The sequence below is a fragment of the Lutra lutra genome, chromosome 1, assembly GCF_902655055.1.
Source record: "Lutra lutra chromosome 1, mLutLut1.2, whole genome shotgun sequence".
NCBI lineage: Eukaryota > Metazoa > Chordata > Mammalia > Carnivora > Mustelidae > Lutra > Lutra lutra.
This window is the reverse complement of record NC_062278.1, coordinates 11,373,659-11,399,714: the sequence shown is the minus strand read 5'-3', so window position 1 is coordinate 11,399,714 and position 26,056 is coordinate 11,373,659. Positions and strand designations below refer to the sequence as shown.

General features: G+C 41.7%; 1 protein-coding gene across 6 annotated transcripts in view; it reads left to right on the top strand.

Moving 5' to 3' along the window:
• The window catches only part of ITSN1 (intersectin 1), a 218,185-nt gene that overhangs the window by 89,631 nt on the left and 102,498 nt on the right, over window positions 1–26,056 (top strand). For all 6 annotated transcript variants that reach the window (XR_007125739.1, XM_047720598.1, XM_047720608.1 and 3 more), the window contains exons 6-11: window positions 5,803–5,982; window positions 8,003–8,099; window positions 11,142–11,242; window positions 16,444–16,507; window positions 19,666–19,803; window positions 21,313–21,428. Coding sequence is in view for 5 of the 6 variants with exons in the window: in XM_047720598.1 (XP_047576554.1) it covers window positions 5,803–5,982; window positions 8,003–8,099; window positions 11,142–11,242; window positions 16,444–16,507; window positions 19,666–19,803; window positions 21,313–21,428 (696 nt within the window). In the remaining variant the exon portion in view is untranslated. The remainder of the gene's footprint in view (window positions 1–5,802; window positions 5,983–8,002; window positions 8,100–11,141; window positions 11,243–16,443; window positions 16,508–19,665; window positions 19,804–21,312; window positions 21,429–26,056) is intronic.

The following is a 26,056-nucleotide window of genomic DNA, read 5'->3' as shown; positions in this document are numbered from 1 at the left end:
AGCTGGATGCGGGGCTCCATCCCAGGACCCTGGGATCCTGACCTGAGCGGAAGGCACAGGCTTTAACCCACTGAGCCACCCAGGAGCCCCAGGAGCCTGGAATTTCTGAGCCCCCATTCTGCCATCCAGTCCTGAGCTCCTCCCCGGGACTCCTCCACTGCCTTTCCTCCCCCTCCTTTTCGTCACATCAGCATCCTCAGTAAATTATTTCCAAGAGGCAAACCACCAGGGAATGGCAGAACATGAGAGAAGTTAAAAGTACGTTGTGTCCTAACCAGGTTTGCTTAGCTTTGCTCAAACACCTGACCTTTACTAGTATTTCTAGTTCTATCTCTCAGCTCAAACCAGGATAATTTTTTTTTTTTTTTACACTTCTTATGTGGCTATTCGAGAAGAAAATCATTTGTTACTAGGATCATTACTTTCTAGTTAATAGTAAAAATTATCTGGCCAGGCATTTCCTGGCCCTTTTACATATTATACCTTCAGGTATTGTATTTTATTTGGCCGCAACAGTAACCCTAAAATCTGCAGAAATTATTAGCCCTGATACATGAATGAGAGAACCAAGGTCACAGGAAGGTGAAGTTGGCTTAAGACCACATTCCTAAAAAGGGAGGTGGAGCCTCTCCAGATACCGTTTTTCAAAGGCTCTTGGTTTCCTTACCACCTTCTCTCTTCCCACCTTCATTCTCACCAAACCATAGGGGTTGCATGGAGCGGCACTGCTCCACGCTTCATGGTCTGCAGGGGTGCTGAGGCACGTGTTAACACGTGGAATTAAGGCTAGCTGTCGGTTGAGCAGCCGTTTTGTTCACCTCTCCTGTTACGGAGAGAAAAAGGGGTTATGGTGAGTGGTGCTGTGACTTGCCTAAGGATAGCAAGCTGTACTGTAGGAAATTCTGTGAGTGTGCTGGGTATCTTTTTCTTTCAGTGGAGGAAGGAATATTACACACAGAATAATTCCTTTTTGACTATATATTCAACTGTTTCAGGGGGAGTTTGTCTGTTGTTTAATTTTTTTTTTTTTTTGCCAGATCCCATGGTTTTATTAGATTAAACCATCATTATTATTTTTATTATTTATTTTTTTTAAGAGTGTAGAGGGGCAAAGGGAGAAAGAAAGAGAGAATCTTAACCAGGCCCCATGCCCTGTGTGGAGTCTCTCACAGGGCCCAGGCTTATAAGTAACCCTGAGATCATAACCTGAGTCAAAATTAAGAGTCTGGCTCCTAACCGACTGAGCCACTCAGGCACTGCAGATTAAACCATTATTTTTAAACCCCAGCGGTGTGTCCTAGTTGCTGGGAACAGGTTGGTAAGCAGGACATCATGGCTCCTGCTACTGTGAAGCTTCTTTTTAAGTTGGGGAAACTAAGCAAGTAGACGAACGGTTTCAGGGCAAGATAAGGGCAATCAGTTCTGTTAAAATGGTAATATGATAGAGATACTGATGGGAGAAAGTGATGGGGCAGAATTCTCCTTGGAGAGATGACTTTGAGCTGACCTAGACATGAGAGCCCGGTGAAGAACCAAGGGAGAAACCTTCCAGGCAAATGGAACAGCAGTTAAGAAAGGTCCTAAGGCAAAAATGAAGTTGGTATGTGCAAGAAGCAAAGATGAGAGCAAAGCAGAGCTGGCTGAGGTATGGTAGGCCTTCTGGGCAAGGAGGTAGGGCAAGAGCCGATGGTTTAGGGCCTGATAAAACCACCAAGGAATCAGACTTGTATTCTAGGGGCAGTGGAAAGCTACAGAGAGCTTCAGGTAGGGGAGTAGACATTTAGAAAACAGATAGATAGACATTTAGAAAACATAATCTTCCTTATCCAAAGACTGGGTTGCAGGGGAACCAAAATAGCATCCGGGAAATCAGGAAGGAGGTTTTTGTTATGGGCAAGAGGTGACTGGAGTTTTCCATCTGGGTAGTGCTAATCCATGTGTAAGATAGAATAGGATTAGGCTCATTGTATCCTGTATTTTGGAGGAAAAGTATATCAGGCTTTGGTCTCTAGTTAGGTGTGAGAGATTTAGTGGATTTCCAAGGAGGCAGATGAATCCATGGGCCTGGATCTCAGAAGAGAGACCATCAGCTCTGGGAGAATTGGAATATGCATGGCATTAAAAGCCCTGGGACTGGATGAAATATCTTAGAATGTGTAGTTAGAGCAGGCAGAAGACCTGGGACCAAGCCTTGGCATGCTGTGTGACATTTAAAGGTGTAGTAAAAGGGGAAGAAGCAAGAGGAGGTTGGTTTCCCAGTAGCCAAGAACATTTTTCAAGGAGGGAACGTTTTATTATTTGAGTTGCTTTTGTGAGAATGAGGAAGAATGGGACAGAACAGTGATTGGATTTGGCAAGATGACCTTGAAAAGCAGTTTCTTTGGAGTGGTACAGACAAAAGCCTAATTGGAGGCTTGGAAGAGGGGAGAGTTTGACTGTGAAGGAGAGACACAGCTGGAAGAGCCTGTCGGCCTTTCCAAGGCTGGTGTGTTCAGAATGGGAAGTGCTCCTGGATTTTTATTTTTATTTTTAATTTTTTTTTTTTAAAGGTTTTATTCATTTAGTTGACAGACAGAGATCACAAGTAGGCAGAGAGGCAGGCAGAGACAGAGGAAGGGAGACAGGCTCCTTGCCAAGAAGAGAGCCTGATGTGGGGCTCCATCCCAGACTCTGGGATCATGACCTGAGTCGAAGGCAGAGGCTTTAACCCACTGAGCCACCCGGGCACCCTGCCCCTGGATTTTTATTTTTATTTTTTTTAAAGATTTTATTTATTTATTTGACAGAGAGAGATCACAAGTAGACAGAGAAGCAGGCGGAGAGAGAGAGAGGGAAGCAGGCTCCCTGCTGAGCAGAGAGCCCGATGCGGGACTCGATCCTAGGACCCTGAGATCATGACCTGAGCCGAAGGCAGCGGCTTAACCCACTGAGCCACCCAGGCGCCCTGCCCCTGGATTTTTAAAAGAGAGAGGGAAAACCCAATGGTTGAAGAGAGGTGGGAAAATTTCAGGAATAAGATTGATTGACTGATTGATTTTAAAGATTTTATTTATTTGACACAGAGAGAAATCACAAGTAGGCAGAGAGGCAGGCAGAGAGAGAGGGGGAAGCAGGCTTCCCGCTGAGCAGAGTCCAATGGGGGATTCAATCCCAGGACCCTGGGACCATGACCTGAGCCAAAGGCAGAGGCTTAACCCACTGAGCCACCCAGGCGCCCAGGAATTAAGATTTAGCATAGTCAAGAGAGATGGTATCCAAAAAACAGCCTCTGGCAGATTTATTTCTTCAGAAATATTTAGAAAATATTCATTCAGTAAAGGTAGTCAGTTGGCAAGAAGATGATGATCTTCGTAGCAGCTATTTTTAAAAGCAAACCAACAAAGCTTCCACCTGTGACAAACCCCCACACTGCGGAGAAATGACTGGGAATGGAATCAGTTGAGCAGGGCAGTGACACAGACATCACAGGAGGAGAAGGTCCAGACCAACGTGGGGGTGGAGAACAGAGGCTGGAAATCCCAGGAAGCAAGGCGCACATAAAAATGTGTGATGGGCAGTATCAGGCAAGGTCAAATCCCACACAAAGTTATTATTAGAAAAAGGAGAATAAAGAGCCGACTAACGCCCCGTGAACAGTGACGGCACCCCAGTAACCTCCGATTTCCAAAGCTAAAAAATACTAAGAAAATGACACAAGTCGTGGAAGACCAACACAATCAGAATTTTAAAGCCGCAATAAGGCAACAGAACTCAGGAGAGAAGGAGAGAGGAAAAAAAAGTCATTTCAGAAATGGAGACCAAACTAGAAGCAACTCAAGAGACACTATCACAAGAGAAACAGAAGGTGAAAAGAGGACGAGTTCAAGAATGAAAACAAAATTAACAAGAGATAATAAGGAATTGAGGAAAAGTGACCAATATTGAAGGCAAAGGAAATTAAATATAAGGGAGATGGAGTCCCTAAAGAAGAAGACCGAAGCAAGGGACGAGAACAAATGGCAAAGACTAGTTGAAGACGACTTCCTGGACATAAAGCATTTGAAACTGTGTTTGAAAGAGGATTTCATGTGCTTGAGAATATCAGCCTGGAGAAACCAACACTAAGATAAATTCTAGTAAAACAAAAAATTATTTGGGTATGTAGAAAAAGGAAGCACATGACTTAGAAGGGAAAGAAAATTAGAATATCTTCAGACTTTTTCTCCAGCAGTGCTTTATCTCAGAAGGAAATGGTGACATAGTTAGGATTATCAAGGAACTACTAAGCCAAGAATTTTGTGTCCAGAAGAACCAGGCCACCCAATTTTCCAACTCTCTGGACACTAATTTACTATCTTATAATTAAACTCAACTCTGACGGTAACTGCTGGCGTTAGCGTCACATTCTGAGGATGGAAGGGTCCAGTCCCACAACACTGTCCTCACTTCATGCTTGAGTCACAAGCGCTGGGTCCCCAGGGTACCCCTACTTCTCTGCGACTTGACTACAAAGTCCGAGGCTCCCACACACCCTGCTTCCCCTTTCTGTAATTTGCTAGAACACCTCACAAAACTCAGGAAAGTATTTACTTAGGTTTGTCAGTTTGTTATAAAGGATATGACGAAGGATACATACAAATGTGTAGGCACATGAAGAGGTATAGAAGGGCAAAGCCCAGTAGGGTCCTGTGTGTGAGAGCTTCTGTCCCCATGGAGTTGGGGTGGGCCACCCTTCCAGCCTTTGCTTGTGTTTTCCAGCATGGAAGTTCTCCGAACCCTGTAGTAGGAGTTTTTATGGAGCCTTCATTATACAGGTGTGATTGCTACATCCTTCCTTGGCCATTGATTAGCTCAGTCTCTAGCCCCTCTATGCTCACCTGAGGTCTGTATGGAGGTAGGGAGGGGTGGGATTGAACGTTGTGTCCCACTGACCATGCTGTGGTCTTGCCCATGACCAGCCCTTGTCCTGTATCTGTTTAGGGACCCTGCCACCAGTCTTCTTATCCGAATACAAAAAGACACTCTTATCACTCCAGAAATTCCAGGGGTCTTAGAAGCTCCTGTGTCAGGAACCAGGGGCAAAGACCAAATGTTGTAACAAAAGATGTTCCTATCAGTCAGGAAATCACAAGGGTTGTAGGAGCTCTGCCAGGAACAGGAACCAGGAACCGGGTTGGGGAGGGGGTGGGCAAAGACCAGATATGTATTTCTTATTATGTCAAAATACCATAAGTTTAGACAGAGAAACAAAAAAGGAAGGAAGCATTTATTTAATTCTATGATTTCTTCACTCTGGTTAGAATGTTCTGCAAAGAGAAGTTTCCGTGTCCAGTGCTTTGTCTCTCTGAGGTTCAGTGTGTAAAGGAAAGGCATGATAGAGGTTTGATTTCTTTTCCTCTTTTATTTTTTTTTCTTTTCCTCCATTATTTATACCAGTTTTCAGAATAAATTACCTATGATGGCCAATTAGAATTTTTTGTTTGTTTTTATGTATCATTATGAATTCATAAATTTAATTCTCTTTGGTGGTTTTCGTTCTATTAGTTACGATTCTTAGTGATCCTCAACCTTGGCCCATAGGTCCCTCTTCAAGTTGGGTCTTGTGCCCTTACGATGTGATCCTTGACATAATTTTTGGTATTCTCCAAAGTGATTAATCTGAATTTATATATATATATAAATTTTTGTTTCTGAGTTTATACTGTAAATGGAGCTATATTACAACTGGAAAGTGATTTGCTTCTTTGAACACTCTTGGATTAATTGTCATTGAATGTGGACAAGTGATTCCGTGTGAATTTTGTTGGGATTTTTCCTCCCTAGGAATAGGAGGTATCGCCAGCATGCCACCACTTACAGCCGTTGCTCCAGTGCCAATGGGATCCATTCCAGTTGTGGGAATGTCTCCACCTCTAGTATCTTCTGTTCCTACAGCAGCAGTGCCTCCCCTGGCCAACGGGGCTCCCCCCGTCATACAGCCTCTGCCCGCATTTGCTCATCCTGGTATGTGACCTGCTCAATCCACAGGCTGAATTTTTATGTGTGTTTTACTCTTCCTTCTTGCTGAATCTTCTGTCTTCACTTTCTGATTTTATTTGAGTGGCATTTTGTTCCGGAGGAAACTATCTTCCTTCTTCAAACTTAGTATCTCATTTTTTCCGACATACTAAGTGGGCTGTGCAAGGCCAAAGAGAAGTAAAGGAGAGTGAAGTGCCGGATCTGGTACCGTATGGGCAAAGGTGAACTCAACAGCTAAAAACGAAGAGCGTAATTCCCTTTCCAGGGCTTGACAGGAGCAAGTGAGATTTGAGCAATAATTGAACATTTTCTATTTCCATGTGTCAGTTACTACTTTTCTCCAGCTGCTAGGAATCGCTGATAAACAGCCCATTCCCTTAGGAGTTGGATTATGTGGGGGGAGAAGAAGGAACATTGTATATTCCTTTTTTTTTTTTTCCTTTGAGGAGGCACAGTGAATCAGGTGGAAGGGAGAAGGACATTGATTAAATGGCTAGATGCATTAAGGATGGAGTAGTACCCGCTCGCTTCATTGAAGGAAAGGATTAGAAAGTTCCTGGTGTAGCTAGTTTCATTTTGAGACTTAACTGGAAGGCTTTTCCCTTCAGTGAAAAGAAAGCATAAACTGTAGGTGTGGTCTACAAATCTTAGTAAATTCTTACCTGGTGGGGGAAGTATTTTTTTCAAAGATTTTATTTATTTATTTGAGAGAAAGCAGAGGAGGAGCAGAACGAGAGGCACAAGCAGATTCCGTGCTGAGTGTTGAGCCCGATTTGGGGCTCCATCCCACGACCCTGAGATCATGACTGGAACCCAAACCAAGAGTTGCATTCTTTTTTTTTTTTTTTTTTTTTAAGATTTTATTTATTTATTTGACAGAGAGAGATCACAAGTAGACAGAGAGGCAGGCAGAGAGAGAGAGAGAGAGAGAGAAGCAGGCTCCCCGCTGAGAAGAGAGCCCGATGCGGGGCTCGATCCCAGGACCCTGAGATCATGACCTGAGCCGAAGGCAGCGGCTTAACCCACTGAGCCACCCAGGCGCCCCCAAGAGTTGCATTCTTAACCAACTGAGCCATCCAGATGTTCCTGGGGGAAGTTTTTTTTTTGTTTTTTTTGTTTTTTTGTTTTTTTTTAGTACTTCGGCTGTGTCTGCCTAATTCGGTAGTGAGGATGACCTGGGTTTTAGCTATGGGTGATGGTTGTATTTGAATCATCATTTCTCTGCCCAGCTATGTGGCTTCATTACATCTGTCAGGATCTGTCTTGGAGTTAATAACCAAAGAATCTAAATATGCCACCGTTTTTTGTTTTGGTTTTTAAAATTTTCTTGTCCCACGTAGTTCACCTTTCATTTGTGACCATGTCTGCAGGTAAGAGGACAGCTGAGAAGATTGTTGGCAGTTGCTTTTCCAGTAGTATCTGTGAATCCACATGCTCTGTCTCATTTCTTTTGTGGCTGATGGTACATGTTGCAGGATTAGTGGGCGGAATGAGGAGGATGAGGCTGCGGCTCAGAGTTTTCCCTGGGACACCGCTAATCGGGCTGAATTAGAATCAGACACAAGAGCTGGCCCTCCCTAGCATCCCAGGGTGTCAGGCCAGGACTGCAAGGCTCTGGCGTTTAGGCTCTGCTCATCTGGAACTTCCACTCCATTAGTACAAGTAAAGAAAATGCCATATCCTGTGCATTTAAGCTGTTGTTTCTTAAGCTGTCGGGATAGATCCCGTAAAATGTGATAGGAAACCTTTAAAAAAGAGTTAAATCCATGGATTGTAAACAGTTCTACTTAGTAAGGTGATTTTCAGCAGAAATGAGCAAATGTGGAAAATTTTTTGGCAAGCAGCAGAGAGTGACGGGGGGAATAACTCTTTTGGGGTCCTGGCTGATAAGGGAAGAATAATTTTTGCCTCATATTTGGTGACTGTGTATTCTCATTTTTATTAGTAGGGAAATGTTTCTTTTCTTCATAGGATTAAAATTTTCAGCATTTATTTATTTTTACAGCAGCCACATTGCCAAAGAGCTCTTCCTTTAGTAGATCTGGTCCCGGGTCACAGTTAAACACTAAATTACAGAAGGCACAGTCATTCGATGTGGCCAGGTAAGTGGGCTTGTTTTAGGTAAGTGTGTTTGTTTTTAAATGGGCAGTTGGGTTAAAGCCATTATCTGATTAACACCTAAAACTGAAAATGAATTAAGTACTTCTTTATTATCTTCTATTTTGTAGGATGCCAGTAATTAGTTCTGGATAATGTTACCAGTTTTTATCACATACATGTTACAGAGATGATAAAGAACATGACATTTCTTCGAAAAGCTTTGGGTGTTAATTTTTTTTAGCAAGGAAAACAAATAGGTACCAGTTTTACTAATGTTTAAACATGCTGAAATCGAACTCTAGGTAGGAGGGGAAAATAACTATTTTGTATTAGTCATTTAAGAGTTTATGTATAAATTTTTTTAGATGAAGATTAGAGCCACAGTTTTCCTTATTTTTAAATCTATCTCAGATAATCTCATGGAATCTGTGTGGTTTGTTACTGAAACCTTATTTTAAACCACCTTTTGTGAAATGAATTAATTCAGATTAGTGGACAGTCGTTACTAATCAAATATGTGGCCCAATTTTGGGAAAGCTGATACGACCTTACTGCTTATATTTTGACCGATCTTGGTTTCATATGATTTTTCTTATTTTTATTTCCTTTTACCTCTTAATTTCCCCCTTGCACACTGTTGCACTAGGATGAAAAGTTAAGTCTCTTTGTAAGCCGTCTCAGAACTATTGCAGTTAAAAGGGGACGTAAATGAAGATGTTTCCATCTTTTCTTGTTTTAGTCCTCCTTAGAAATCTTTCCTAAGTAAACCAAGTCATTCTCCCACTTTCAGGAGAAGAGTGTATAGAACGTAGTTGAACAATGTATAACCCTTTATAAAATGATTTAAAGGAAATGCATACACTGAAAAGCATCATGCCAAATGCTGATTTATGCACATTATAGCTCTTGGAATGCTTACTGTCTTCCCTAAAAGCTGACTCCATTCTTCTATGTTGTAGATAAGGAGGAAGCCCAGAGACATTAGTCATTTGCCCAAAATAGCCCAACTCAGAAGTGGCAGAGCCAGGAGTTGAACTGAGTTCTTTCTGATGTTAAGGCATGATTTCCTAACCACGGAAGTTTGCTCTGGGAGCTTGATTTAATGGTGGTGTACTAGCATTTGTGTTCCACTCAGTTAAGGTTTTACTCCTAAGATTCCAGAACATTATTGAGCATCTGTGTGCCAGACACCTCATTAATCCCACTCAGCCCCCATGACCACCTGCGGTAGATACTGTCTCAGAATTGTGAATGAGGAAGAAAACCCCTGAGAGGTTAGAATCCTCACTGACGGTTTACATGTTACCACAAGGCAGAGCTGAGATGTATCCTAACACTGAATTCCTTCTTTCTTAGTCTCTCTCCTTTACCGTGCTGAAGTTTGGGGTTTTCTGTGTCTCTTCCACGAGAGATTTTCAGATCTGCCTTAAAATTGATTTGTGATACAAGAATGAATAAATAATCAGTATCAGCAAACATTAATGTTATTAAGACAACTGGTGTTGGGGATTTTTTGGGTAGTCATCTTTTTAATAATTTAAATTTCAAGCATATTTTTAGAATGTGGCATCTAGTTTTTGGTTACCTGTTAGTGAGGTGTTCAATGCATTTAAATTTTCAGGAAAGTCTCAGCAGAAAACTTGGACTTGATAAGTATAATCTGGGGCAGCTTCTGCGTGCAACACCCTGTATTTCTGGGGTGCAGGGGAGAGATAATTAGCTTTTGACAAGTAGGCAAGGGTTGGAATCAGCAAAATATTAGTTAGTTTAAAATGAGAGAGGTGTTGTGGAATTACTCACAGCAGAATCGATCTTGGTAAGTGTTTTTTATTAAGAAATGTGTAAGAATTGAAAAAGTAGATATAATTAGATACTTTTCAAGTGTTCGGGAGTTGTTTACTATGCTTTATGGAGTGTGTATTACAAATATGAGTGCATAGATAACATATATAAATGATGACTAAGAGGTTTAGTTTATTAAAATTTTGCTTTTATATATGAGAAATAGATATTTTTATTGAAATCAAAGGAAATTGCAAATGGGACATTAGTTATAATCTGCCCTGGAAATGGAATGCCATCTTTTACTGAAAGCTTAGCTGTTGTGTTTCAGTTGTCCAGCTTAGACACAGGCTCTGGCAAGCCGTAGGTGATAGTTGTGTGGAACTACCCTGAGACCTGATCACTAAGGAGGTATAGACCCCACTGACTGCTGGTAGCTGTTTCCGTGGCTCAGCAGGGAAAGGTCAGCCCTGGATTGCAGGCGAGAAAGCAAAGCTCCTTCCATTACTGCCCCCTGATTTGCCATGACCCTGGGTATGTTCTGTTCACTCTCCCTTTGTGGGAATTGAAACTTCCCGGAATGAAATGGTTCCCCTTCATTACGAAGTTAATATATTTTGCTCAATAGAAAGTTATAAATATTAAAGAATGAATAGCTTTATTTTTTTTTAAGATTTTATTTATTTAACAGAGAGAAAGAGATCACAAGTAGGCAGAGAGGCAGACAGAGAGAGAGGGGAAGCAGGCTCCCTGCTGAGCAGAGAAACCTATGTGGGGCTCGATTGTAGGACCCTGAGATCACGATCTGAGCTGAAGGCAGCATCTTAACCTTAACACTGAGCCACCCAGGTGCCTGGAATGAATACCTTTAGAGGAAGTTAATCTGTTTGCTATCACCATTGCTTTTTAAGCCAAAAGAGAACTGTTCTAGAAGTTTGGAAAAGCCTGGGCACTAGTGTATCACTTCATTGACAAGGAGATTTTTCTGTATTTTGTAGAACCTTTAAATTATGACTCGTATCAATAACTTGGAACTGTCACTTGGTCTGCTGTGTTTACCCTCGATTCTGGGGGGGAAAAAGCATATCTGTTTTGAGAGAAATGTTTCTAACCTTAAAATACAGAAATACTCATTACAGAAAATCAGAAGTAGTGATTAGAAAGTGAATAAAATGGTAAAGCTGTTTTCTAGGGAAGTTCTTAGTTCACTGGTGTTAAGGAATGTCAATATGTTCCTCATTGTTCATCCTCTTTCCCCACAGTGTCCCTGCCGTGGCAGAGTGGGCTGTCCCGCAGTCATCCAGACTGAAATACAGACAGTTATTCAATAGTCATGACAAAACTATGAGTGGACACTTAACAGGTATTTACAAATGAGAATTAATTTAGTGAAATGTGATTTTGATTCCAAATGCATATTGCTTCCAGATGTTGGACCATAGATAGTCTTCAAATGCCTTTCTCTAATTTGCTTTTTTTCCGAAACAGGGTTTTCATTGTCCTTCTTCTTTTTTTTTTTTTTAAAGATTTTATTTATTTATTTGACAGAGAGAAATCACAAGTAAGCAGAGAGGCAGGCAGAGAGAGAGGAGGAAGCAGGCTCCCCGCTGAGCAGAAAGCCCGATGTGGGGCTCGAACCCAGGACCTGGGATCATGACCTGAGCTGAAGGCAGCGGCTTAACCCACTGAGCCACCCAGGCGCCCCTCATTGTCCTTCTTGTCTTGAGTTCTCGTCTCCTGATAACGCCACAGTTAACTTTCTTCTCCAGTGCCTCAGGCTTTGAGCAGGGTGCTTCTTGATAATTGGAACATACACCCAGGGTCCTGCTGCACAGTGGACACCACTAGCATGCAAATCAGAGTGCTAGTGCAGAAACACTGCTGTAAGCGCAAACTGGTTCAGGTTCTGAAGTCCCACTTTGTACACGAACTTGAACCTGTCTGCTCAAAGAGCCCGTGTTTAAGGCAGTTTGCAGGCTGAAGGTAATTGTTCAGGGAGTTTTTTTTTTTTTTTAATATTTTATTTATTTATTTATTTGAGAGAGATAGAGATAGCGACAGAGATTGTGAGAGAGAACATGAGCAGAAGGGAGAGGGAGAAGCAGGCTCCCCACTGAGGAGGGAGCCTGACTTGGGACTCGATCCCAGCACCCCAGGATCATGACCTGAGCTGAAAGCAGACATTTAACAGACTGAGCCACCCAGGTGCCCCTGTTCAGGGAGTTTTGAACCTGCCTCTGCCACTAACTAGCTTGGAGGTCAGTTTACCTACTTAGATCTTATTTCTTGTACAAGAGGTCAGAGTTAGGTTATATGAACTCTGTGGATTTAAGGGAAAAAAAAAAAGATTTGGTTATCTATATCACTAGAAAGGATTTTACGATACTATCCAGAGGTGTTTCTAATGAGGGCTGCTAAACAATCCAGAATTGTAAAAAGTGTAATTTTAATAAGAATAGATGCCTATGATCTGAGCATTGAGAAGGGACGAATTGTAATTGCCCTTTAACAAATACAGAAGGAAGGAGGAAGAGTGAATTTTCCTGAAGTGGAGAAAGATATTTTAAATTTCTGAGTCTTACTATCTTTTTTTTTTGTGCTGTCACTTAAAATTGTAATTTTTACTTCCAAAAGAAAAGTTCATCTGTTAAAAAATATCAGGGTTGGGTGAGATTTGGGAGGGTCTGATCTAATCTTGAGCCTTACCCTTAATAGAAGGATCTCATCAGTCTTCTCAACTAAGTATATATTTATATCCAAGGGGGGGGCAAGTTGTAATTATACACAGATTGTCTAAATGCCATGCTCACTCTGCTAAAACATAGCTGTCATTTTTGTGCATACCATGGGAAACCAGTCCTGCTTATAAACAGGCACTGAAGGAATATTCAGTAGTACAGTTTTGTTTTGTTTTGTTTTGTTTTTAAGATTTTATTTATTTATTTGACAGAGAGAGCGAGAGAGAGATCATAAGCAGGCAGGCAGAGACAGAGGGGGAAGCAGGCTCCCCGCCAAGCAGAGAGCCTGATGCAGGGCTCGATCCCAGGACCCTGGGATCATAACCTGAGCCAAAGGCAGAGGCTTAACCCACTGAGCCACCCAGGCACCCCCAGTAATACAGTTTTAAGTATAATTCTATATGGTCTGTTTCACACTAGTGCTTTGTACAGACCCAAAACTATGTTGTCAGTGAATCTGAGAACAATTCTAAGCATAGTTGGTGTTTGCTGTGAATTAATTAAAATAGTATCCGATGTGACATTGATGCAGCAGTCCTCTTTCTTGGTAGGATCTTCGTTTTATGAATGAAATGCAGTGTCTTCATCCCAGAGATAATGATGCAAGGACTTAAATATTTAGAACTTTTAATATGTGAGATAGATAGTAAAATTTGATAGATACCTGAATGGGCAGATTTTGTTCATGTTTATTTGTGTACTTAACTCTCTGAGCTTGTGATATGAGCTCGTCCACTGTGGGAAGTGACGCTAATCTAGCAGCGGCACATTTGACCCCACTGATTACTCGGGTTCATTTAGCTGATACACCTGTTGTGGGTACCCCCTCGTTCCTTCTCAACTCGATGTGTTTGCTCTTACACACTATTAAGAGAGACAGTTTTAAAAAATAGAGCCTGTTCTTTAATCAAGATAATGTAATGTAATGCAGCTATGGAATTCTGACAGTCCTCTCAATGCTAGCCTCTCAAAGAGAGATTTTATTAACCTTGCATTCTGAAACAGTGAATATGCTATTTAGTTATTCATATATTAATCACAAAGGCTCAAGTGTTAGATGTTGTTTGAGATAAAGCATTAACTCTAATCATTTCTGTCTTTCCTGTGCATGCTTTCCCACACGAACCTGGGTGCCCACAGTATGGCTTATGAACTGGGGATTTCTGTTTCTCCCCATAATGTTTCCATAGAAGCCAGTACCCCAAACTGATACCCCTTATTGGATATGGGCTTCCACAGGATAGTTCTCCGTACTAGAGGGTGCAGTTTTATGCTGTTCTGTTAGGCTCGGAGGCCTTGCTGGCCATCTCTTCTGTTGTTTCACAGCCTTGTCTTAAGACGTACAGAGTCAAGCATTAGAATTGCAGAAGACAGCTGTGGTCTTCTAGTGTGGTAGTTAACAAACTTCTTCTATAGAGAACAAAACCATAAGCGTATCAGGCTTACATTTTGTCTGCCACAGCTCCTCAGCTGTGCCATTCTAGTATAAAAGGAGCCAGGGATCATGCTCCAGTGAATGGGCAAGAAAACTTCATTTACAAAAACAGATGGGGGACCAGATACGGCCTGTGGGCTGTGGCTGTCTACCGGTGCTTCTGCAGATTGTTCCCCGCACTTAGAGAGGAAGGAACTTAACTCTGAGAGAGTGAAAGTACCTTTGTTAATGTCATATGCCAGTGGGGATCCGGAAGCGTCGGGACTGGAATCCAAGTCTCCTGCTGCCCATCCAGGCCCAGGATGAGGTCTTTTCATTTGTTTATTATTATACTTTTTATTGTTTATTGGTAGTAGGTCAAATACTCTCTTCCTTTTATGCAGTTCTGAAGTGGAGAGAATTATTACAAGTATCAATTAAAGCATTCACCAAAGTTTTGCTAATTCTACTTTGATGTTCCAGCATGCTAAGTATAATATTAGCGACTGAACAAAATGATCAGTGTACTCTCCTCATTCCAGTGTACCACAGAACTTCTAGAGCTGTCACATTAAAGAAGATTGCTTCTCAGAGACTCCCAGTACACAGACACCAACACACATGCAAGTACACATACACACACACACACACGCACACACACTCGTCCAACAGGAATGTGTACATATGTGTGCCAAAACCTAGAAGGTTTGCTCTTCATAATAGCCTCAAACTGAAAACTATCTGAATGCCCATCAACAGAATGGATACATAGATTGTTAGGTGTTCACAAAATGATACACCACACAGCACTTAGGGTTCATTTCCTACAATTACATACAGTATGTGGAACCAAATAAGCCAGGCATAACAAGTGCTCTTAGAAGTTGAGCTACACTTGGTTGGGGGGATGATTAGAAGGGAGCTGGAGCTGGGGTTCCTGCATGGCTCAGCTCGTTTAGCTGGTGAGATAGAGCCCTGCACTGCCTCCGCACTGGGCATGGAGCCTGCCTAAGATTCTCTCTCTCCCATGCCCCTTCTTCCCTGCACCTCCCCTTCTCTAAAAAAAAGAAAGGGAGCTGGTTAGGGTTTCTGGGGTACTACTGTTTCATAGTCTAGGTATGATTTACTTGACCATTTTCAGTTTGGAAAATTAAGCTGTATACCTGTACACATGTAAAAATACACATGTATATGTTTATGTGTGCTTTTCTGGCCATATTTTATATGTCAACCAAGATTAAATTTTGTCTATAATACTAACTACCATTAATTGAGCATTTTTTATGTGTGACCACTATCTTAAGCTACATGTTATAGTTCCTTATTTGATGGAGCACAGACTCATAAATCTGGAAAGGACTTCTGAAATGAGAAAACTAGGTCCAATGAATGAGGAAACTGCCTGCCCGAATCTCGTGGCAAGTTCTTGGGCACTTCCTGTGCTGACACATTGGGGGTGATTCTCAGAGGTCCCTAACTGCTACTGCTTGCTTTGCAAAAACACATCCACTTTTATGTTTTTTTGATGAGGTACCATTTGAAAAATGAAATAGCTAAAAGCAAAAATTTATACTTGGCAGTCTTCCCAGCCAAATTGTGACAGCTCTCCATTCCTTCGTCCATCAGTCATCCCGGTGCCACAACTTGAGAGTCAGTGATGGATAGAAGACATATTTGTCTCCCTCCAGCACTGGTTTATTTCAACACTCAAAATTTCCCACCGCAGACTTTATCTGATATCTAAGCCCAGTTTCATGCCAGAGGTGAAGATATTTACAAGTACTTTAAGAAACGAGAGGTGATTCGAAGAGCAGAGTTGGAATTCCAGGCATTTTTTTATTGCTAACATAAGAAATGATTGTGATATTAGCCATTTGTGCAGCCTTGAGCAAGACCCCCTTTCTTTCTTTTAAAAAAAAAAAAAAAAGTCTGTAACGAAACAGTTAAAAGAATTGACCTCTCTTAAGTCCTTCCCCCTGTAAGAGTCTCTCAGTCTTCTCCAATAGTGGTCCTGGTGGAGAGAGCAGATGGTGGCAGAAGATGCTGAGTTTAGAGACAGTAAGTTTCAGCTTTGTAAATAAAAGCCTGATACAAATAGAGATGATAATCTGGATCAAAGGGCAGGTTCCATTTTGAAACTTTGATCTTTTACATATTCTCTTTTCATTAAATATCCATTTAACAAGAATTTATCGAGTCGATGCTGGATTTTGCGGTGTGCGTTGTTTTTTTTTTCCTCTTTTCATTGGGGCTTGATTTCCTTGTGAAAAAGCCCTTGGGTACTAGCAAATATTGTATAAAGCACTGTGATTGCATGAGATTGCATAGTGCTTTATGTGCACAACACTGGGCTTCCTGGACAGTGAAGATTTGCTGATTCATCTTTATATCTTTCCCCTGGTTTCTGTTTAGGTCCCCAAGCAAGAACTATTCTTATGCAATCAAGTTTGCCACAGGCTCAGCTGGCTTCAATATGGTAAGGAATGAAAAGTTCCTTGATTCATATGAAGTGGATTAAATCGGTATGGTTTTATGGGTCTTTTTTTTTTTTTTTTTAAAGATTTTATTTATTTATTTGACAGAGAGATCACAAGTAGATGGAGAGGCAGGCAGAGAGAGAGAGAGAGAGGGAAGCAGGCTCCCCGCTGAGCAGAGAGCCCGATGCGGGACTCGATCCCAGGACCCTGAGATCATGACCTGAGCCGAAGGCAGCGGCCCAACCCACTGAGCCACCCAGGCGCCCGGTTTTATGGGTCTTTAGATTAATACCCATATTTATAGGTGGGGATATAGGAATTATGCTTAATTTTCCAGTCATCTGTGACTATTACCTCTCTTACTCTTTCCCCGTTTTGATTTTGAAAGACACAGAAGCGGAGAGATTAATGAATTCTCTAGAACTCATAACACAGTTTAAAGTAAGTCTCAACTTGTGACCAGTCCTGGTTCTCCCCTCCTCATTCCTGATTATTTTAAGCCAGATCTCAGTAATTATATTTCATTTTCATCTGCAGATATTTTATCTTGTATTTCCAAAAGAGATGGGGATTTTTTTCAAGAGGACTACGATACCAGTAGTCCACCAAAACTTTTTAATGGTAATTCTTATCATTAAGTTAATCACATACTGACCAGGTTCGTTAGATTGGCTCCTAATTTTTTGTTGTTGACTTGTTCAAATCAGATTCCTGTTCAAATAAGTCTGTATTTTGCATCAGTTGGTTGACACATCTTTTAAGTGTTCTGTAAACTCCCCCTTGTTCTCTAATCCCCCCAAAAAAGAAAAACCTAGATTGTTTATCCTGTAGTTTCTTCTAGTCTATCTTTCGGTGGTTGGGTTCATTTATTCCTGTGTTTCCTGGAGATTGGTAATCGGATCTAGAGCAGATTTTCTCCTCTTCAACACAACGGACCCTTTGGGACTGATAATTTTTTGTTGTGGGGGGCTGTCCCATTGTTGTGGGGGGCTATCCCTTGTATTGTTGTGGGGGGCTGTCCCTTGTATTGCAGGCTATTCGGTAGCGTCTTTGGCCTCCACCTGTTAGATGCCAGGAACATGACCCCCACCCCCATTTTGACAATCCGTGATGTGTCCATGTGTTGACAAATGTCCCTTGGGGGACAAAATCATCCCACTCGTGAGAACCACTCATCAGATTCAAGTTTGATTTTTTTTTTTTTTTGCAAGACTATATTGGATATTACAGTGTACTTTCATCAGAAGGCACATAAATGTCTATTTCGCAATGACTTTTTTTCTTTCTTTCAGAGAGAGAGGGAGGAAAGGAGAGTGAGGGAGGGACAGAGGGAGAGAGGGAATCTTAAGCGGGCTCCATACGCAGCACAGAGCCCATGTGCAGCTCGATCTCACAACCCTGAGATCATGACCTGAGCTGAAATCAGTAGTGAGATGCTTAACTGACTGAGCCACCCAGGTGCCCCTATTTTGTAAGGAATTTTAATAGGCTTTGATTACTTTAAGTGATTCGAGGTTCATGATTTTGCCATAGAGCCCATTGATACGGTTGCTCCATAAATCAGTCCCTTCACCCATCCTGGTCCCTTCCGCTCTGTATTAAGGGGTCTTCCTTTGGAATAGAAAATAATAATAGACCAGGTAATAAACATAATATGTTAATATTATTACCAGTTACATATTTATATAAATATATTTATAAAGTTATATTTACATATAATATTTATATTATAAATACCAGTTAATATGACACATCCAGATCTCTCTAAGTCTGAGTATGTACCAGAATCCTAGGACCCTCTGAAATGTAAACTTGAGAGCTAACATTTATGGAGGTTGATTGGTAGTTCATTAGGTGTTTCATGACGCTAGAGTATATTGAAATGCTTAAGTATCTCATTTATAAGCTGCCCTCTTTGGAAAAAATACTTGAGTCTTCTCCTACTAGAATATTATTATATTCCCTTTCTATACGATAAAAAGATGTTTTAATGAAGTGTTTACAGCCATTATTTAGGCAAGAATTTGGAGGGGGGTGGATTCCCACCTGCCTTCTAATTGTATTTGCCGGGGAATGGCTGTAGTGGGGGCCGGGAAGGAGGAGAAGATGAGGAAGAGCAGGCAGGAGTCTGGCATCTGAAAATACAAAGCTCGAGGGACAGAAAGGAGATCATTGGTTGCCAGGGTCCGTGCGCAAGGCAAAGGGCTAAGAAATGCAGAAGTTTGCCTGGTGACGGAACTGTTCTGTATATCGGGATACACAACGGAATCAATCAGAACTTGCGGAACTGTACTCTAGAAAGGGCAAATGTCACTGCACAGCCATTATACTTTATAACAAAAACTGGCTTATGCCACTCAAAGAAATTTCAGATTTCAGAGGAATTTCTTGATTTAGGGTATCAGCAAAGCCAGGTTCCCAATGTCATATCTGAACGGTTGGCATGCTGGCAGACATCTTGGTTGTCTTACATCCTCTTTTGGCGCCCAGAAGTGATTAAAGTAAAATCCTGTTCTTAGATTCGCTGGAAAAATCTGTTTACTCTCACTAGGGCAAGCTGATTATGAAGAATGGTAGCCATTGAATCTTGTGACTAAGGAGCAGCAAACATCTTGACTCTGGGCTGAAAGCTGTGAAGATCCGCCCTTGGAGGTCTAGATCAGCCGTTGGCCAGCTAATCTAAAGGAGTAGAACTTGGCCTGCACCTGTGTTTGTAAATGAAGTTTTACACCCATTTATTTATGTATCTGTGGCTGCCTTCCTGCCACAGGGGCAGAATTCAGTGTGAATAGAGACCACGTCTTGTGAAGCTTTGATGTTTACTCTCTGACCCACTAGTTTGCCGAGCATAGTGTTTAAAGACACGTAGGATGTGAGTACGATACATTTTAAATGAGCCGGCGAGGCTCGAGAAGAGGATAATTATAATCACAGTTAACATTTGCTGAGTGCTGGACACCATCCCAACGATTTGGATGGTCTCATTTTATCTTTGCAGCAGTACTACGAAATAGGTACTATTTTTATAAACCGAGGCCCAGTGAGACTCAACTGGCCTAGAGTCAGAATAAGGAAACAGAACATGTCAATCACTTGTGAATAGTAACACACATGCATTTTCATGAAACTGGAATATGGTTATCTTTTGGTTGAATAGGAATCTTTCTGACATTGATCAAGATGGAAAACTCACAGCAGAAGAGTTCATTTTGGCCATGCACCTCATCGATGTCGCAATGTCTGGCCAACCACTGCCACCTGTCCTGCCTCCGGAGTACATTCCACCTTCCTTTAGGTAAGGAACACTTGACTCTTACAAGAAATTGTGTATCTGGTCTGTGAGTTTCAGACTGGGCTTTGCTGGCTGTGTCTCTTTTAGTCATTTTTATTCCTGGCAAGGAAATGAAATATCCATGAATTCAAGAAAATGTTCTTATCTAGGTCCTGTGTTAATCTTGGGTGTGTTCTGTTCTTTTAAGTACTTATAGTCTATTAGTGAAACATCAAAAAGTTGTCAGTTTTTGTACCAATCTATCTAGTCAACATTTACCAAAAATTTTAGCAGTTAAAGTGAAACCGTATTAACCCATACATAGAAACTAAGGCAGGGAGATTCTGCCTGTGAATTCTACACCTCAGTTAAGTAACAAAACATGGGCGGTGTAGAAATTACAATCAGGAAGATAATTAAAGAAAATTATCCAGGTCCGAAACACAGCTTCAGCGGAGTTGTCAAGAGAGTAGACCAAAGTCCATTTGGGAGGAATGTGCCGTGACTCATGTCCTCTGCCTTGGTGCACCACACACGCCTCCCCTCCTGGACAATGACGGCTCATGGCTTTAACCTTAAAAGACAAGTATGAAATCTTAAACACAGAGAACAGAGAAAGAAAGACAAATAGGAATTTCTGTCCTGATGCCGCGCTGAGTGGGGGTAGATCCCCATAAAGGTAAGAGAAACGGTGTGATGGCTGTCAGCGCTTGCATGAGGTGAGCCGAGAAACCTGGCTGTCGGAAGACACCGCAGCTGGACACTTTGTCTGCAGAGTCTGACAGCCGCACGGGTCACTCACTCCAAGAGACTCAAGACTGGAGGCTGATAAAAAAGCATTAACGAAAAGGTAGATTGCTTTAAAAGAGGAAGGTTAATGGTTTAAGGTGGAATGAACCAGTAAACTAAATGATTTTTTTTTTTAAGATTTTATTTATTTATTTGACAGAGAGAGATCACAAGTAGACAGACAGGCAGGCAGAGAGAGAGAGAGAGAGAGAGAGAGAGGGAAGCAGGCTCCCTGCTGAGCAGAGAGCCCGATGCGGGACTCGATCCCAGGACCCCGAGATCATGACCTGAGCCGAAGGCAGCGGCTTAACCCACTGAGCCACCCAGGCGCCCCCTAAATGATTTGTTTTAGGGACTGTAAAGTATACTGTCTTCCCTTGGTGGATTTATGTTCCATAAAAGGGTAGTGATATCCACAGTGAGCACTTGACTGTGACCCAGGCACTGTTCTAGACCACATGGTGGTTATTCACCAGTTCAGTCCTCTGGAATTGCCCTGATTTTGCTGATGGCTCTAGACATTTGAGCAAGCTGGGCGCTCTAGGGCCTGATGATACTCATGTAGTCATTTTTTAAAAACTCTTTGTAAGTGAGGAGGGCCAAATCTTTATTTTTTCCTCACTGTAAGTGAAATTTACTCCATGATGTGGCATACTCCTCAACAGTTCTTTTCCATGATTTGCTCAGTTCTACCTGGACCACTTTCTATGACTCTGATTTTTCTCTTCTTTTACACCATTGCAGACGAGTTCGCTCTGGCAGTGGTGTATCTGTCATCAGCTCTACGGCAGCGGATCAGAGGTTACCCGAGGAACCAGTTTTAGAAGATGAACAGCAGCAACTGGAAAAAAAATTACCTGGTAAGGCTGTCTTTATGTCATGTTAGAGATGTTCTACCTCTGAGGCAACAGTGGAGGTAAAAATACATTTAGCTTTTGACATTCTTTTTTTTTTTTTTTTTTTAAAGATTATTTATTTATTTGTTTGAGAGAGAGAGAATGAGAGAGAGAGCATGAGAGGGACAGGTCAGAGGAGAAACAGACTCCCTGTCAAGCAGGGAGCCTGATGTGGGACTTGATGTGGGACTTGATCCTGGAACTCCAGGATCATGACTCAAGCCGAAGGCAGTTGCTTAACCAGCTGAGCCACCCAGGTGCCCAGCTTCTGACATTCTTGCTCTGTTCCTTTAGGTCACCTTAGTCTGAAAGCAGACGCTCTTGATATGCTTTTGGATTTGAATATATGTAGAGAAAATAAGAACATTATGTACTTGGCTAATGCATCCTTGTTCATTTATATATTTATTTATTTTAAGATTTTATTTATTTATTTGACAGAGAGACACAGTGAGAGAGGGAACACAAGAAGGGGGAATGGGAGAGGGAGCAGCAGGTTTCCCACTGAGCAGGGAGCCTGATGGGGGGCTCGATCCCAGGACCGTGGAATCATGACCTGAGCTAAAGGCAGACGTTTAATGACTGAGCCACCCAGGCGCCCTCCCTTGTTCTAACTTTTAAATTAAAATCTGATTATTTACCACTAAACAAAAATTTCCTAATTGTTATTTATAAAACGCTCAAAGTTGGTACACCTTTATGGCGCTTGCTCAGTACGAGCAGTATAGAAATAGCATGTGAAATTGCCTACTGTTATTTTCTCCTATTGTTATAAGAAAATTGGAAACTCCTTAATGACAGAAAGCTATTTTAAATTTAATATGAACCTATTTTTAAAAATCCTCATTTATAATAATAAACCTATCACACTATTAAAATGTGCTAAGGTGGCTATGAATTATTAATGAGGAAATGATAATTGATACTAAGAAGCAAGTGAAATTTATTATGGGAGTCTCTTTATATTAAATACTTTGTCAGTGTCATGTAGCTGCATTTAAAGTGCTCAGTGGGGGGCACCCCAGTGGCTCAGTTGGTTAAGCGGCTGCCTTCGGCTCGGGTCATGATTCCAGGGTCCTGGGATCGAGCCCCGCATTGGGCTCCCTGCTCAGCGGAGAGCCTACTTCTCTCTCTCCCCCTCTCCCTGCCGCTCTGCTTACTTGTGCTCTCTCTCTAGCTCTCTGTCAAATAAACAAATAAAAAAAAAAAAAACAAAAAACAAAAACTTTTAAAGTGCTCAGTGGTTAATTGACCTACTCAGGACACTAGCTCTTCCAGTTTCCTCTTTCAAGTAAATTAGTTTTTGTTCACTGATAAACTTCTTACTGAAAATGTCTTTGGGGGCACCTGGGTGGCTCAATGGATTAAGAATCTGCCTTCAGCTCAGGTCATGATCTCGGAGTCCTGGGATCGAGCCCTGCAATGGGTTCCCTGATTAGCAGAGTCTGCTTCTCCTTCTCCACCCCTCCTGCTGCTTGTGCCCCTTCTCTCTCCATCTTAAATAAATAAATAAAATCTTGAAGGAAAGAGGGAAATGTCCTTGGTGGCTCAGTTGGTTGAGCATCCAACTCTGGGTTTTGGCTCAGGTTGTGATCTCATGGGTCGTGGGACTGAACCTGTTCTCAGTAGGGAGTTTGCTTGAGATTCTCTCCCTCTGCCCCTCCTACTGCTTGCATTCTCTCTCTTTGTCTTTCTCTTTCTCAAAAACAGTCTTTAAAGAAAATGTTCTTTATGAAAAGCTATGTGTTGAGTACAGTGAAGAATTTAAATATTAAGAACGTGGTCCATACCCTCTAGAAGGTTATAATATGATTGAGGATTTAGGGCATCCATAGAAACAATCATCAAAGCAGTATATAAGTGCAGTAAATCCCCAAGGACAGATTTACAGACGCATAGCAGAGTTTACTTAATAGATATTAATAGATCTTAGTAGATCTCTATGGAGGAGCTCACAGTTGTTTTGAGACTGGAGATGAATAGAGTCATTACAAGTGGAACGGAATAATATTTTGGGAAGATAATAATGGGAATGAATGGGAATGAAGTCTCATAGGCAAATAAGGACAGGAATCCTTTGAATTTGTGATTTTCTTTTCCTCTTGGTGGTGGTAGACGTTCGTGTAGAGTTCTGAACAGGAAGTGATGTCAGCAGAGATTTTCGTTTGTTCATTCCTTCTTTCGGTGGCCTTGTATTATTTGCCTTTTATGGCGCAGAAATAGGGCCAGATATGTGTAGGGACTTTCAGGTATTTTTTTAATTGAGGTAAAATTCACATAACAGGAAATTGATCATTAAAACGTACACAATTCATTGGCTTAGTTTGGGCTGCCATAATAAAATACAGTAGTCTGGGTGGCTTGAATAGCAGAAATGAATTTCTCACACTTTTGGAGGCCATTAAGTCTGAGATCCGAGTGCCAGCCAGTTTGGTTCCTGGTGAGGCTCTCTTTCTGGCATGCATATGGCAGCCGCCTTTTATGTCCTCCTATCCCTTTTCCTTGGTGTGTGTACATGGGGAGAGGGAAGTAGAGCTATTTCTCTCTTCCTCTTTCTGATATCCATCCGCACTGTAGCATGTATCATTACGTCATTCTTTTCTGTACTTGAGGGGGTTTTCAGTTTTAAGGTGGGACAGATGCTGCCTCTTCTGCGGTCACTAAAGGAGCAAAAAGGACAAGAAAACCAGAATTCACTTGCTCGGTTTGATCTCTAATCCATGATGGTAATATGTGAAGAACGTCTTTCTAAAGCAGTGAAGGCCAAGCTTGAGAATGTGGGGAGGAGCCAAGAAAGGATGCTCACAACTACAGATCTTAAGACAATGGGTGAAGTGACAGTTCTTGAAATAGAGAACAGTGGGAATGGCGTGCGGCACAGGCAGGCGATGAGAACTTCTCTTGTCTGGGGTTGGTTCCAGGGAGAAGCATGTGAGAAAAACACGAAAGTGAATAGACACCGCTGAAAACATAAGGGACATGGAGGTTAGGATTTTTTTTTTTTTAATATTTATTTACTTACTTATTTTGAGAGGGAGAGAACGTGCTTGCATGCGGGGGTGCATGCGTGAGCTGGGGGGTGCAGTGAGTGGTGCAGAGGGAGAGAGACAATCTCAAGGAGACTCACGCTGAGTGTGGAGCCTGAGACAGGTCTTGACCCCATGACCCTGAGATCATGACCTGAGCCGAAATCAAGAGTCGGACGCTCAACAGACTGTGTCACCCAGGGGCCCCGGGATTTTTTTTCCCCCTTTAGAAGGAAAATAAAATGGTTGTAAACAGTATACTAGCTAGGATTAGAGAAAAAAAATGATTGGCTGGGAAGTAAGGCTAAAATTCATAATTGGTGTTCTCAAAGAAGGAAACCGAATAATGGATTAGAAAAAATTTACTGAATGTGACCCCCATATTGATGAGTACACAGTTAGATCTTCATTATGAAACACGGGATAATCACCCTCCTACCTCTCCTTTCAGAAATCATCTTTTTTGTTAAAATAGAAGACGCATCAGCACAGTTACCAACTAAGAGGAGAGGGGAGGGAGGGGTGAGGGGGGTCAGTTGCTCAATCAAGGTGATGGCGAAGGGAAAGCGTAGAGTAACGGAGGGAAGGAGGTTGGTGGTGATGCAGAGTGGCTGTTTTAGAAAGATTCTAAGTGGGGGAGGGGAGAGTATGTTAGCAAAGAATTCAAGATTTTTTAAAACTGAGCTAAAATTGGTATATAGTAATAGTTTCAGGTGTACAACATAATTCAATATTGTGCACACTATAAAGTGATCACTACAGTTAAGTCTAGTGTCACCATCTGTCACCATACAGTTGACTGCCTTCACCCTCTCCGCCCACCCTCAAACTCCCTTTCTCTTTGATAACCTCCATTCTATTTCCATATCTGAGTTTTGTTTTTTAGATTCCATACGTAAGTGAAATCATGGGGTATATATCTTTGTCTGTTAGACTTAAACTTCACTTAGCATAATACCCTCAAGGTCCATCTGTATTGTCGCAAATGGCCAAGATTTCCTTCTTTTTGATGGCTGAGTAATAAGGTATGTACGTATGTCCCACATCTGCTTTATCCAGCCAGCCATCGAGTCACACTCAGGTTGTTTCCATCTCTTGGCTGCTGTAAACAGTGCTGTATTGGTATCTTTTCGAATTAATAGGTTGATTTTCTTCGGGTAAATATCCAGAAGTAGAATAGGTGGTAGGTGGGTCATATGGCAGCTTTTGTTTGTTTGTTTAATTTTTTGAGGGGCTTCTATACTGTTTTTCTGTGGGGGCTGCATCAGTTCACATTCCTAACTGTGGGAGGGTACCCTTTTCTCCACAGTCGTTCCATCACTTGTTATTTCTTAATCTTTTTGGTGAAGTCATTCCGACAGGTGTGAAATGACATCTCATCGTGGTTTTGATTTGCATTTGCCTGACATGAGTAAGAGCATCTTTTCGCGTGCCTGTTGGCCATCCGTGTGGCCTCTTGGCAAAACTGTCTGTTCAGATCCTCTGCCCACTTATTTGTTTGTTTTTACAATTTATTTCAGTAATCTCTCATCCAGTGTGGGGCTTGAACTCATGACCCGTAGACCA